We start from the raw sequence: 15,004 nt of genomic DNA, 5'->3' as shown, positions 1-15,004 counted from the left end.
GCAGGAAGCAGATCCCATTGTCTTCCCAACTAGAATGACTGGCTTGAAGCCAAAAGGCCGGTCAACTACTTCAGAGCTGAAGAAGACAAGGACTGCTGAGGCTGAAGCCCGGAAGAGGAAATATCCTGAAGCCTCTCCTACTGCCCCCTCCAAGAAGAAGAGGAAGACGAAGAAAGAACGGGCTGCTCCCATAGAGCCTTTGATTGTTGAACCCATTTCCATGGTTCGTCCTGACGCTGAACGCCAACTGACAATCCATGAGCCTACTTTCACAGAGGCTCATGAAGCTGAAGACTTTCCAGCAGCTGACCCCATCGCTGCTGAAGACATTGGTCACCATGACCATGTAGAAGATGGTGCAGTCCTTCCTCAGCTCGAGCATAGCGAACTCATCAGCATTGGTCGTCCTCTGACGCCAATTGCTCAGGATGCTTCATGGGCTGATCGCCCACAAGAGGAAGAAGACTTTGAGGCCCAGCCAACTCCAACTACACAGGCGTCGCCTGCGTTGCGCAGGCTTCGCAAAGGACCAAGGCCTCCAGTCTCTACGTCTGAAGCTGAAACTGCTGAAGACATTCCGGCTGCATCAGCCAATGAAGAAGAAGTCCCACAAGCTGCTACTCCCCTGTTCCACCAAGAAGCGGTTCTCGAGGAGAACGTGATTGTGACCGACCCTCCAGCTCGTCCAGTGGAGGTTGAAAATATTGAGGCTGCCACCACCAACACCAATGAAGCCACTGACGCTGTCATGGCTGAAGCTAATGTGGAGCCCTCCCCAACAAAAGCATCAGAAGTCAACGAAGCCACTGATCCCACTGCTTCTGTTCCCGCGCCTGCTGCCGGTCCTCAGTTCGACTATCATGTTGAGCACAGGCCTTAGGTACAGAAGCCAATCCCAAGATTGCTCAGATTCCCAGGTCCTGCATCAGCATCTGGATCCTTCAATATCAATGGCTTTAGAGCAGACAACACATTCTTCAATAGCTTCAGGAACCCCTACTCAAGGGAAAGAATATCATCTGATCGGTTCTGGAGCTATCCGCAGCGAAGCTATTACTCTTGCATTCTCTACAATCAAGGTCACATCTTCCCACACAAGCGTCTTGACATTGAAGCAATAGCTAGTCTGCCCTATCTGGAAGAAGCTCTGAATTGCTTCAAAGAAGTTGGATTGCTGCCATTCATCACTGACCAAGAGCATTGGAATGAAGAGTTGCTGCTCCAATTTTATGCCACACTTCACATCCGCGGGTATAACAGAGATTCGAAGACTTGGGTCCTGGTGTGGATGACAGGAAACGTTCATCACGAAGCCAAAGCCTTTGACATCATTGAGCTCACTGGTCTGCCCACTCCCGGCGATCTCTACGAATCTGGCTGTCAACTTCATAGTGAAGTTGTGGAGAGCATCTTTCAGAGGCCTGAACCTAACATGAGTCAGATGCTCAGTATGATGAAGCCATTACCCCAAGATGCTGCATATCCCAAAGAGTTCTTTGTTGAAGACCTAGAGTATCTGCCAAGGACTATTTATCACATCATAAGGCGAACTCTCTGGCCCATCAAAGGGCACTCTCCACATGCCAAGCTGGAAGGTGTAATGAAGACTTTGGTCTTCTATATTCTTCATGGAAAATGCTTCAATGCACATGACTTCTTCATTCGCCAACTTGCTGCATCGGGCTCTGATCTGTTTGGTTTGAAGTTCTACGCCCCATGGGTCATGCGGCTGATCAAACTTCACTCCACTATCTCATATCAGCCATCTGCTTGCAATCATCAGATTTTTCTGCCTGATGTGGATATGTCTATTGAAGCCATCTATCCTGAGCCTGCCAAGGAACCTCTAAGTCTTCAGAATGCAGAGCATCAGAGTTTTTCTCAGAACATTGAAGGAGTTGAAGCAGTCGCTCGTGTGTCTCCTTTGGCTGGCACTACACGTGCACCGCATCCTGCTCTCACTGAAGCCACTAACAGTACAACTGCTCCACGACCCAAGAAGTGCACTCGTGTTCTCAATGACCGAGAGCTTCTTGTGGCTCTTCATCAGAAACAGGATAGACATCATGACTGGCTGAAGCGTCAAATGCAAAGCCTCTTGGTGGATGTTAATCGCATTCGCAATCTTGCCACCAAGAATGCTTTTGTTGCCCATGAAACCTCTCGCCGCACATGGAAAGGGCTGATGCTGATGTGTTCTGAAGATGATCTTCAAGAGGATGGCTTCTCTGAGCGCTTCAAGTTTGACTCCACACCTCCTCGAAGGGCAGTGCTGCGACGAACTCCATCTCTTGAAGACTCTGAGTTCTCTTCCTCTGCTGCAACTGTGAATGCTAGAGTGATCGAGGATGAAGACGATGCTACTTCACCGCCACCTCCTTCAGCACGCTTCGACTCTGCTCCAAGCTCTTCTGCACCGCCAAACACCACCAACGACCCTGCTGCTTCACCTACTCTTCATGGGAACGAGTAGATGCTCTATGTCTTCAAACCTTTTTGGTCCTTACTGACAAAAGGGGGAGAAGCATATGAGTTTGATAGTCTTCAAACGGGTCTATATGGGCGGGTGCTTTATATTTTGCTTCGTGTTTACAACTCTCATTTTGATACATTTGGTTCTTTGAGTTGTAACACTTAAACTCGATGGTCATCTGCTACCTATTTGCCATTTTGTGATGCGATGATAAATTCCGCATGTGCGACGATAAATTCGGCACTTAGATCATTTTGCAGACGTCCATTTTCCATTATGCATGTCATTATCTTCACATACCTTCACATGCATAGTGAATTGTCATCATAAGTTGAAGAGGATCTCCACAAGCACAACCTGCCATGTGCATTTGCATTCCAAAAGCAAATTACTTATATGCACATCTTCAGGGGGAGCCCTTGCAACTTATGAAGACAATTCCTTATCCTTTACAATTTCACATATTATATTCCCCGTTGAAAACTTCAACTAGTTTGTCATCAATCACCAAAAAGGGGGAGATTGTAAGTGCATCTAGTGCCACCCCTAGTTGGTTCTGGAGTATTGACGACAAACCTAGTTGAGGGACTAATGTGTTTGTGAGAATTGCAGGATAACACAGGTAGAAGTCCCTCATTGATTCGGTTTTCTTACCAGAGATGACCCCTAAAAATGTATCAAGACATTGATGTCAAAGGTGGTATATGAAGATATTCACATTGAAGACTATGACAAGAGAAGGCATCGCATGAAGCCTGTGGAGCTCAAAGACTTAGATCTTTCGTAGCTCTTTTTCCTCTTCCTTGTTGAGTCATAGGAACCACCGTACTGTTAAGTGGGGTCCAAGAGAACCATTCAGAATGACTGAAGTGATGCTTAAACAAAACCTATGTCTTCGAGTGAAGACTATGAGAGCGAATCTTGTCCAGAGTCGGACAAGTCAGCTTTGCTTGTAGCCCAAGTAAAGTTGTCGTGTGAGTTTGAAATCTGACCGTTGGAACACGTGTCAGTTCCTTAGTGACCCAGGGTCATTTCGGACAAATCAGGTCGGGTTGCCTAGTGGCTATAAATAGCCCACCCCCTACAACCATAAACGGTTGGCTACTCAGAGTTAGTGTACGGCTTTTGTCGTTTGAGAGCAACCCACCTCGAAGCATTTGAGAGAGAATTCCTAGCGAGGATAAAGCCCTAACCACCCAGAGCCAAAGAGAATTAGGCATCACTTAAGTCTTCTTGTCTGTGTGATCTGAAGACTTATTACACTTGAGAACTGTGAATCCTCCAGCCGGTTAGGCGTCGCGTTCTGAGCATCCAAGAGACATTGTGGATTGCCGGTGAACAAAGTCTGTGAAGGTTTGGGAGTCTACCTTGAAGACTTACCAGAGTGATTGGGCAAGGTCTGTGTGACCTTAGTTCAAGGGGAATACGGTGAGGACTGGGTGTCCTGAGCTGCGTGTTCAGGACTGGGTGTCCGGGACTGTGTGTCCTCAGATTTAAATACCTAGCCGCCCTAACCAGACGTACAGTTGTCACATCAACTGGAACTGGTCCAACACATCATTGTCTTCAACGAGTCATGGTTTCATCCTTCCTTTCTCTTTACGTACTGTTACTCCTTGTGAAGTCATTGTATGATTGCACTATCTTTTATCTTCACTGAGTGACTGCGTGTTCGGTTTGGCTTCATAATATCTTCCTACCTGATCCTTACTACATTACTGCTATTAGTCATTGTGTTGTCACTCTATTGAATACTTGACTATGGCTTGCCTAGTGTAGTCTACCTTCCGCTGCAGAGGGTAATAGGTTTATTTCTATCATTTGTCTTCATAACTTCCACGTTTTGAAGACTTTCATAAAAATCGCCTATTCACCCCCCTCTAGTCAATATAACACACTTTCACCATCACTGTTTGATAACATGTGATCATGCCAAGTTATTTTGGATGGAGGCACAAACTGTATTTGCTATAAAGATGCCCCGACTCCATCCACACACTTGGGCTACTGACTTGCTCGATGCTAGCTGGGTGCCAAAGAAAGATGCAGCTATTGGCATTACGGTGATGTGGGCTATTTGGAGCAGCCGAAACAGGTTCACTCATCATGAAGAAAGATATCAACCAAAGCGGTCCATGGAGATTATTGCTGAAATTGTGGGGACGCGGGAGCTTCCCCCCAAGACACATACACCTGCTGTAAATGAGCAGCAGCGATGGGAGGCGCCGATGACCGGGGTTGTCAAGATGAATGTCGACGATGCAGTCGACACGGCTAGTGCAAAAGGTGGCACCGGCGTAGTTGCTCGTAACAGCGAAGGCAGACTACTAGTGTCGCGGTGCACTGGCTACCAAGGGGTGGTTGATCCCCTGACACTGGAGATTTTGGCTTGCAGAGATGCTACTTTGCTTGCGAGGGAGAAGAACTATCAGAATGTGATAGTCGAGACAGATTGCCTCAATGTTGTTCAACTATGGGAAGGTAGGCTGAGAGGCAAATCGAAGGGATTCCATATCTTCCAATAGATGCAGGAGGAGTTGCCGTTTTTTCAGGGATTTCAACTTCGTTATGCTAGCCGTCTAGTTAACTTTGTTGCTCATATTTGTGCTAAGGAAGCTTTAGTTGTAGAGAATGTTGCTACATACTCTAATGTAATCCCTGGTTTTCTGAGTTGCGCTATGCACTCGGATTTGCTATCGCTGAATGAATAAAATCCGGAGAGTGGAGGTTTCGAAAAAAATAAAAATTGGTAGCCAAGTTCTTGTGAACCGTCGCAGTCGGACGAAAATTTGAACCGGACTTGAACTGGGCCACCGCCAACCGCGTGCCACCTCCGCCGACACGTGGACACCCTGCGCCGCCCCCGCTCACCGCCCCGCCCGAAGCGACCAGAAAGGGACCAGTACCCGAGCCAAGCGGCGAGCCGGCGAGCCACCGCCCCCCGCCTCCCCTCGCTCCCGCCCGCGCGGTATCCTCCCCCTCCACCCCGCCCCGCGGCCGCAGCGCTCCGCAGATCGAACCCTCACGCGCGCCATGGCGTCCTCCTCCTCCGCGACGTCCGGCGACGACCGGCCGCCGGCCGCCGGGGGCGGGACCCCCGCGCAGGCGCACGCGGAGTGGGCCGCCTCGATGCACGCCTACTACGCGGCCGCCGCCTCCGCCGCCGGGCACCCCTACGCCGCGTGGCCGCTGCCGCCGCAGGCCCAGGTACGCGACGCGATCCTCCTCTCCTAGAGCCGCTCCCGGGCCGCAGACCCGCGGCGGCGGGGTGGCGTTGTTGCCTTGTTGGTGGCGGGGCTTTGAGTTCTGATCAGTTTTTTTCCTCTTTCGCGGCGGGGCGCAGCAGCACGGCCTGGTGGCGGCCGGGCCGGGGGCGGCGTACGGCGCGCCGGTGCCGTTCCCCATGTACCACCACCCCGCGGCGGCGTACTACGCGCACGCGCACGCGCACGCCTCCATGGCCGCGGTAAATGCCGAGCTCCTCTCCCTCGTTTATTTTCTGGCGAAATTGGACCTGACCGTACGTGGTTGTGCGGCCGTGTGCGAAATTAATTGTCTGCCGCGTTCTGCTCTGTGCAGGGGGTGCCTTACATGGCCGGCGAGTCTGCGTCGGCGGCGGGGAAAGGGAAGAGGGTGGGGAAGACACAGCGTGTCCCTTCCGGCGAGATCAATTCCAGCTCCGGGAGGTACGGCGTGGTTTCTAATCTGTGCTCGCATTTGTGTTCTTCTTTGTCTGTTGGCCGGGTGGACTGAACTGATATGGCTTGCACAGTGGCGATGCCGGGAGCCAGGGGTCATCGGAGAAGGGAGACGCCGGCGCCAATCAGAAGGTGCCTCGTTTGGCATTGTCTGAATTATGCTTTTCTAGCAATCTTTGATTGTTAGTTTTGGTTGATCCACAATTTCACATGTGTTTATGTAATCTGTCCAGGGCTCATCATCATCCGCCAAGAGGAGAAAGTCCGGCGCTGCGAAAACAGAAGGTGGGTTATCAGTTATCACAAACCATAATTCTTGGATACAAGGTATGATGGGTTAGTTTGAAAAGACGATGACTGGACCAGTTACACTTCATACAAAGGAAGAAGTGGGCTTGGATTTGTGTCATTGCACCCTAAGAGAGTGCTGCAAGGAGTAGTTTGTCTATGTTGGTAGTATGTGAGAATGACAATTGGCATTTTCAGGTGAACCATCTCAGGCTGCCACAGTGCAGAATGCTGTAACCGAGCCGCCATTGGAAGACAAGGAGAGGTCTGCATCCAAACTGTTGGTTTTGGCGCCTGGGAGGGCGGCACTCACCAGTGCTGCACCAAACTTGAATATTGGGATGGATCCCTTGAGCGCTTCTCCATCCTCCTTGGTGCAGGGGGAGGTGAACGCCGCAGCTTCTTCCCAGAGTAACGCTTCGCTGTCTCAGATGGTATAGTTTTCCTTTATGAATTCGTTTCTTCAAAGGAAGTTTCTCCTAGACTTCCAGCCTCTGCACTGTTATGATTTTTGAGAGCGTGATAAATTGGTAATTGTCATGAATGACCAGTAGTTTTCCTCTCATTTTGGAAATTGAATAGTGCATTTACTTGCGGACTTTAGCCCTCTTTTATAAAAGTGTGGTGACAAATAGCATGTAAATGTTTTTCAGATTGCATCTTATATGATTATAACAACCATACTCTTGAGGCCGTGACGAGCAATCAATCTCTAATACGTATATATTACCGAAGCAGCACCTAAGTCAGAAATTTTATGCCCGCAAATACCATTGGTTATTAAATATGAATCTATAGTTACTGGTCACTCGTGACCACCCGGATGTTTCTGCGAGTGAATTTTTGCAATGTTCTGCAAGATTTATCTTTGTTTTTGCAGGATGAACGGGAACTGAAGAGGGAGAGAAGGAAACAATCCAACAGAGAGTCTGCAAGGAGATCAAGATTACGCAAACAGGTACACTCAGTACTAAAGACGAAAAATCTCAAGTGGGAATGTGAAAAAAAAAATACTTCACACAATGTTTTGTACTTTCCTGCACTTATTTATTTCCTGGTGAGTGTGTGGCACTAGAAGTAGAGAAATGATAGGTACAAAATTTACGTTCAACACTATGGACGTTTGACTGTTAAGTTAGGTCCGCACAAGGATCTCTCCGCATGAGAATGCTCCAGATAGGTTATGCTGGACATAATGTCTGAAACAATCACCGCTGGCCTGATGGCCTGGTCATCTTGGAAGCATTTCTCTCGCTTTTATTGCTAAAATGGGATTACCCAGTTTTTATTGTTTCAGAAATTTAAGTGTTGGCTTTGTAGGGAAGTATGCAATCACTAAAAGTTTTGGTTAACTGGGATCATCGCAGGCTTCTAGAAGTTTAATTAGAATATACTTTCTACTGCTTCTTGAGCAATGCTGCCTAATATACTTGATTTGTTTTAACTGGACTTGATTACAGTAGGGATGTTTAGTCAAGTGTCCCTATGACCTATTACCTGCATGTTGCTGAAATTATCTTTTGGGGGTAATATATCTAACATTTTGAACTCAGCTGAACAGCGAAACATATCCAGTTTAGGCAAGTAAGACAACACTGTATCGATTTTCTAGGCCAGCAAATGAATTAACTTAAGATTATTTGATGATATAAAATTTCACCGTTGAAACAGTATACTAATTGATCTCGATTTCTTCTTATGCTACCTAGCAAGAATGCGAAGAGTTAGCCCAGAAGGTAAGTGAGCTGACCGCAGCGAATGGCACGCTCAGATCAGAACTCGACCAGCTTAAGAAGGACTGCAAAACCATGGAAACAGAAAATAAAAAGCTGATGGTGAATGCCACACCCCTCTCTGTCCATGCCCTTGATGGCAAAGTTATTTTCATAACTCAATCTTACTGCTGACTGTAACCAGTGGTTTTCTGATTAATGCAGGGTAAAATACTAAGTCACGATGATAAAATGCAGCAGTCAGAGGGCCCTAGCGTTGTGACTACCCTGAGCATCCAGGTCGAAGCGCCCGAGCCGCATCAGGGAGGACACGGCAAAGCTTCATAAGAAAAGCTCAACAGCAACAGCGAGGGGTTGGATCGAGTGCCAACCAGTAAGTAGAAGTCAAGAAGATTGGTGGAGTTCCCTATTATCTAACCCTGCCATCGCCCGATAGGGTTTCACCCCCCTTTTGAAGCTCCATAATCATACTTGGTTTTTGGTCTTAGTCATGGCTGGCCAATGAGTTGTTTGTAAAACATGGTGTACATAAATGTATGATAGATTACTATATTTCTTGTTATATTTTGGTGTAGTACAAGAAGTGACATCCGGACGGGAGAAGAGCTCTTGCTGGTGTGGTAGTGATACTGTGTTCAGTATCATCTAGGGAAGCTCTGCTTCATTAGTGGTTTAGTACATGCTAAAAGTGCAATAGATTGGACTGCAAAACTGGTAAAACTTTCTTTGGTACCTGGCGAGGGTCTCTCCCCGCTCGGCTGGGACATGGAGGTAGGGGCTGAAACGGATCGGACAGTGCACTTACCGTTTCTATTTTCATACTTTCAAAACAAATACAAACGCGAATATGGATATCGTCGAATACAAATGTGGATTGGGTTTACTAGAATAAGGATACACATCAGATGTTTGCTCAATTCGGAACGAACATATCAGATGTTTGCTGAATTTGGAACAGACACAAATAATAGCAACATGTTAGTTAAAAGAAATAAGTCAACAGATATGTGACACAAAATAATCAACTTGCAACGTATAATAAGTCAACGATAGATATGTTCATAAAAACACACTACTATGATGCATAATAATTACTGTAAGTTTAATCATGTAAAATTTGAAATTGACAACTCATTAGGCTTTTATGTTCGATAATACTGGGGCTAAAATTGGTTAATTAGCTCATGTAATTTTATTTGGACACGAATATATCAATTTTCTTATCCATATTTGTGTTAAAATAGATTGGGATATCTTTTGTCTTGGCAATGTCGATGCGTGGCTACTCGTACTATACACATGGTTCCCAATATAATTACTTTGAGCTTAGCTATATTAAGAAAATCATCGGAATGAATCTAAACTACCAATAACAGCTAAAAATCTATCTTATGTTGGGGTCGCGGATCGGGTTCTACTAGTTGGTTCTTTTCTGGCGTGTCTGATGTGCTCTTCTGTGGTTTTGCTTGGTTGTTGTGGAATCAGAGCTGTGGTGAGTTGTGTTCGTGTGGTGACAATGATACGCACTCGGTGGCTGTTTGCGGAGCACTTGGTCCGCGCAAGCCCCGCGTTTTCCCCTCGCGATCGTCCTCAAAGTCGGAGATGTTGTTCATTGGCGCGTGTGGCCCACTGTTGGCATATGTTGCCTTTTTATGCAGCTGTTTGCACACTAGCTTTGTCGATGGGGTTGTTCAGTGAAGTCGGAGTCCCTTGTTCAGAGGCAACCAGTGATAACTATGATGCTTGCGGCCCCTTGATGGATGTCTTTTCTTCTTTATAGCTATATATGATCCATGCCGGCGGCCAGGTTGGCCGATGGTGCTCATTTTCTATGGTTTGGATTATGTCGGTTTTAGCCTTGTTTCTTTACAAATTAACAGAGCAATTTTAACTCTCTTATTAATCAATGAAATGAGAAGTCTTTTGCCTCGTTGCAAATAAATAAATTCCGCACAACAAAAGAAAAAGGAGAGAAAATATATTAAGGAAGTAAAAAGATGAAATTGCAATGAGCTTATTTCATAGTTGCCCTGAGTTTTTTTAGAATTGCCATTATGTCATCTCTTATTACAGTGAAATAATTTCCATGGGTTCAATATTTTTCTCAGGAGAGAGCAACAAACTGCACGAGAAGAATCCTAGCATATTTATTTTTTGAGGGCAATGGCACAAAAGCTGCTACGGCTCTTCAAGCCCACACGCCTATCTTCAGGCCCATACAGGTCAAACGCGAGCCCGCTGGAACGAACCTCCCCAGACCGCGCGCCTCCCGTGACTCCCCTTCACGCCCGCTGCCGTTGCGTGCTTCGGTTTTTAGTACCACCTCGCCTAGCCGAGGGGAATCGAGAGGGAGAGCTGGCTATAAGAGGAGGGCGAGGTGCTACGTTCTCCTCACTTACCTGGACGGGGTCGACGGGCGATCAAGAAGGCCCGTGGCCTGGGTCAATGGCCCACATTGCACTTGGTGGGTGCGTTGGCCCATCATCTCCCCAAGTGGGAGAATGAACGTCATAATTTGTGGTAGAGGGGGTACGCGTTCGCGCGGCCCCTGCCAATTCTTTTAAATTAAATCTTGGTCCCTGGCCTGGCTTGCACATGCGGTCTGTTTTTGCAATCCAATCCTTGTCTGGTATGTTTCATCTGTTGCACAACCAGAGGGAGCCGTAATGCCGTATGATCTGGCCTTCCCTGAAACTAAGTTGCGGTGAACTGAAAAAACAACACTGCAAACTATAACAAAACCATATGCGCCCGTCCAGTAGGAGAATCCCTTGCTCACACATTGACAAGGCTTCCAGCAAAATAAGAATAACCAGCAAGTAATCAAACACCGTCTCTAACTAAGCTCTAAACACTACAGGATGGAACTACCTGCAACAACTTCAGAGCTCCTGCCCGCCGTGAACATCTACGGCACATGCTGCAAAAAGGCTACTTTCCTGTTCAGTTCTCTGCTGGAAGAGCAATTTTTCGGAACAGACTGGTAGAGCTGGCTTAAATAAAGATGAACAACATTTTCCATGCATGCTGAACTGCACGCTGGCTCCAGCCTCTCATACGTTCAGGCAGTGCGTTCTTTCAACACGAGAAAAGAAGAGGCCATTCATGGAACTGAAGGTACACAACACAGGAGGGTTCTGAACTTCTGATACAAGTGTGGCACAACAAGACTGCAAAATGTCCAAGATGAACTATCTACACTACATTACGCGTCCACATGAATCGTGGGATATGTTTCAGTCCCCTGAGCAGATTAAATCAATGTACAAGCAGGGCTGATTACCCGTTGCAACTGCCCCAACAGACTGAATCAACAGTCTTGGTGTTCCTTTTGCGCGATTCTGTTCTAGTACGTACTATTCATTTTAAGACAAAGCACATGCTGAAGTGTGCAGAGCAGACAGAGATTAGATCAAAGCAGCCTAGAAGTTAAAACTTGTCACTCGTGGAGCAGATACGACCAAGTGTTGTGGGCTACTGCACCAAAGCGTTCTACATTAGTACAAAGCAAGTTGACGATTTATTTTTTTTGCGAAGAAGAACACCAAGCGGACACAAATTTTAATGATAAATACAGTGACAGTTATGCCAGCCTATAATGCCTCTCTTGCTCTAGCACCTACAGTTTATGATTGCAACAAACTTTTCACAAGGAATTCGCTAAACGACCACGAAACAGCTAGCAGCCCATAAAAACATAGTAGAAAGTCGTGGATAAACGTGGGCTCTATGTGGTTTAGAGAAGTCTAGTAGCCTTTATATATGGTGAACCATGATATAAAACGACACCATACACTCCTTATTCCTTAAAAATAGGTAATTCCTTCCTCCCACAAGAGTTTGTTCCGACAGTCACTTTGCATCAATTATTTCGCATGCTACATACAATTTCAAAGTCATACATGATACATGTGCAGTCATCCACAACCATTAATAAGATGGACCTGTGTAAGGTCATACCTAGCTAACTTACCGGCAACCCATTAATGGTTGGTGACTAACATAAATCGTGAGTTATGATGCAGTACATCACTTCATCATAATCTCAAAGTGAGAGTGGTCGTCTAGCCAGTGGCCTCCACGATAAATAGTAGTATGTTATCTTCATGCTAAAGAGCAAGCCAACACGACCAAATCGTCTAACTATGTTAGAAGTGTAGCTGGAAAAACTTAGAGGAATTTGAAAAATAATAACCAAGTTTCACAGGCAAGCTACATGTCAGTCGAATAAGAAGAGGAGGCATCTGGAAACAATAGCTTCCTGGCTGGATTGCCTGTCCGCAAGACTTGCTAGACATAAGTGAGCCATAGTCATAGCTAAGTGTGCTAACGCTCAAGAGGTTGGAGCATGCAATGTCCATCGTTTATCGTCTACGGTACAACCTCACCTGTAGCGTCAAATACCATGAGAATATGGACAAAGCCAGCACACAATGATCCTTGACGGCTGTTAAGTGTAACGCCCCGGATGCAGCACTGGTGCAAGAAACGCCGAGACCACGCCATGGCAGAACGTGTAGGTGCAAAACAAGAGAAAGAGAAAGAGCAGGCCAAGGATGTTAACTGATGAAACTGAAGACAAGTCAGGCAACACCATGACGGGCAAGAATACTGAACCTGAAACCAATGAGCAGGACGGTGAGTCCCGCAGGTCAGGGAGACCAGCAGCTGACCAGCACCATCTGTAAAAGTATGCCGGTGACGAATGGTTAAATACTGACAGTGGGCCACAACTGGAAGTGTGCGCAAAGTGTATTAAGTAGCATCCAGTTCACCTATCTCGGCATCCGGTGGATCAGAACTGAACCGAAGAACCGTGACCAGGGCTAGTGTTCCTCCTCTCTGGTCGTTCCCTCTTGTAACCAGACTTGGATACTCGGTGAATCAATTGAGAGAGTAGCAATTCCGTTTGTCTGATTGAGTAGTAGCTAGGTTCGTAACATTAAGACTCAGACAGCAACCTAGCTAAAACGCTGGTTGCACCTTAACTATTTGCATGGCAGTGAGCCACAAGGGACTCAATAGTTGCTAAACTCTTTGTCATCTCGAGCAAGGGTTTCCTTTCCTAGGAACCTCAACATCCTAGCGTTGTAACTACCTTGAGCATCCAGATTGAAGCGTCCAATCCGCATCATGGCAGAGACGGCAAAGCTTGGTAAGAACGCTTGATAGTGACATCAAGGGGTTGAAGTGCAAACCAAGAAGTAGAAGGCGAGGGAGATTAGTGGGATACTTATATTATCTATGCCCGCCATCGCCCGATAGTTCTTCGCCCCCTTTTGGTAAATAGTGACATCAGAAGAGCTCCTGTGGTATGGCAGTGATACCGTGTTCAGTATGAGGTTATACTGGAGGGAAGCTTGTTGTGCTTTACATGCTGAAACTGTAATGGATTGGACTACAAAACTGAAACTCTTTTCCCCGCAAAAAAGAAAAAACTGAAACTCTTTTGAATATCTGACGAGGGGCTGTCTCGGCGTGGGCTACAGGTGGTGATCGCCCCGCTGGGAAACGGAGACTGAAGCGAACCTCCCAGAACGCGTGCTTCCCTTCGCCCCTGCTGCTGTGCTTCGGTTTTTAGTACCACCTCGCCCAGCCGAGGAGCATCGAGTAGAAGAGCAGCCTATAAGAGTAGGGCGAGGTGCGACCTAGCTCCTTACTTACCGGGACTGGGTCGACGGGCGATCAAGAAGGCCTGTGGTCTGGGTCAATGGCCCACATTGCACTTGGTGGGTGCGTTGGCCCATCATCTCCCCAAGTGGGAGAATGAACGTCATAATTTGTGATAGAGGGCGCGGCCCCAGCCAATCCTTTGAAATTTAATCTTGGTCCTTGCCAGACCTCGCCTGCTTACTAAGTCTGGTGTTACAATGCAGTGCTCCTAGTCTGGTTCATCTGTTGAACAGAACAGACAACAGTTTCTTCAGGTAGTGTGTTCTCTGAACAGAGAACGAAATTCAGTAATTGCTGGAGGGTTCTGATCCAAGTTTCTCTTGGCAACACGAACCACGAACCCGTCCTTGCCTGGCCTGCTTAAGAAAATCCAGTCCTCCGGGTCTTCTTCAGGCAGTGGTCGCTTAGTGTTGTTCTCTGAAGAGGCAAAACAAAATTCAGCAATTGCTGGAGGGGTCTGACCCAAGTTGTTCTCTGAAGAGGGAAAACAAAATTCAGCAATTGCTGGAGGGGTCTGATCCAAGTTTCTCTAGGCAACGCGAACGACCAAATATATGCATCTCGTGCTGCCCGGTTGTACATTCTCACGCCCTTTACCTTCCTGTTAGCGTTACATTCAACTAGCTAAAATTTGGCTCGAACTGAACTTATGAACATGCAGAGACATGTAGATAGAGCCGATTCAACTCACTGCAGGGTTTACTTTAACTTGTTAGTTCAAGCAGAGCCATGCACCCCACACAGACTTAGCATTTCGCCGCAAAAATTCTAGACAAGAAAACCTAGCTTTAGTTCCATTCATTGAGCCTGAAACTAAACAAAACGTCAACAGCTTTACACTCAGATTTGCCACCAACCAAGGTTATCAACACCCTGCAAAATGAACCAGAGCTAAAATGAACAAACAACACCCCGCAAAACTCATAGGAAGTATGCCTCAAGCCCTCAACTCAAGAGCAGGTACACACATGCTAATCAACACAAAGCATAAGGTTCAATGCACTACATGTATGTCTTCTTGATGTTCAGGGCCAGCAACCATACGCCAAACCAAGCCAGGTGTGTTTTTTCAGTACATGTATCCTGCCATTTCGACACATGCATGCAACTTAAAAAAACAAACCATGACCCTGTAGGGG

At 46.8% G+C, this 15,004-nt stretch overlaps 1 protein-coding gene and 2 non-coding genes across 3 annotated transcripts; all 3 read left to right on the top strand.

Annotated features, from left to right (window-relative positions):
- Positions 1–5,506: 5,506 nt before the first annotated feature.
- On the top strand, positions 5,507–8,902 carry LOC119298245 (DNA-binding protein EMBP-1). Its single transcript, XM_037575720.1, has 9 exons — positions 5,507–5,680; positions 5,820–5,939; positions 6,053–6,159; positions 6,246–6,303; positions 6,405–6,456; positions 6,658–6,893; positions 7,340–7,417; positions 8,169–8,294; positions 8,397–8,902. The coding sequence occupies exons 1-9, from the start codon at positions 5,507–5,509 to the stop codon at positions 8,517–8,519; spliced, it is 1,074 nt and encodes a 357-aa protein (XP_037431617.1). The 3' UTR covers positions 8,520–8,902.
- A 1,681-nt stretch (positions 8,903–10,583) lies between these two features.
- Positions 10,584–10,744, top strand: LOC119304437. The gene has a single exon (XR_005148266.1). It is a non-coding gene; the product is annotated as a U1 spliceosomal RNA (small nuclear RNA).
- Positions 10,745–13,848: 3,104 nt separating this feature from the next.
- LOC119304444 lies at positions 13,849–14,007 on the top strand. The gene has a single exon (XR_005148272.1). It is a non-coding gene; the product is annotated as a U1 spliceosomal RNA (small nuclear RNA).
- The last annotated feature ends 997 nt before the right edge of the window (positions 14,008–15,004 follow it).

Source organism: Triticum dicoccoides, chromosome 5A (assembly GCF_002162155.2).
Source record: "Triticum dicoccoides isolate Atlit2015 ecotype Zavitan chromosome 5A, WEW_v2.0, whole genome shotgun sequence".
NCBI classification, from domain to species: Eukaryota; Viridiplantae; Streptophyta; class Magnoliopsida; order Poales; family Poaceae; genus Triticum; species Triticum dicoccoides.
The sequence above is the reverse complement of the archived record's forward strand: the minus strand, read 5'-3'. Positions and strand labels throughout refer to the sequence as shown.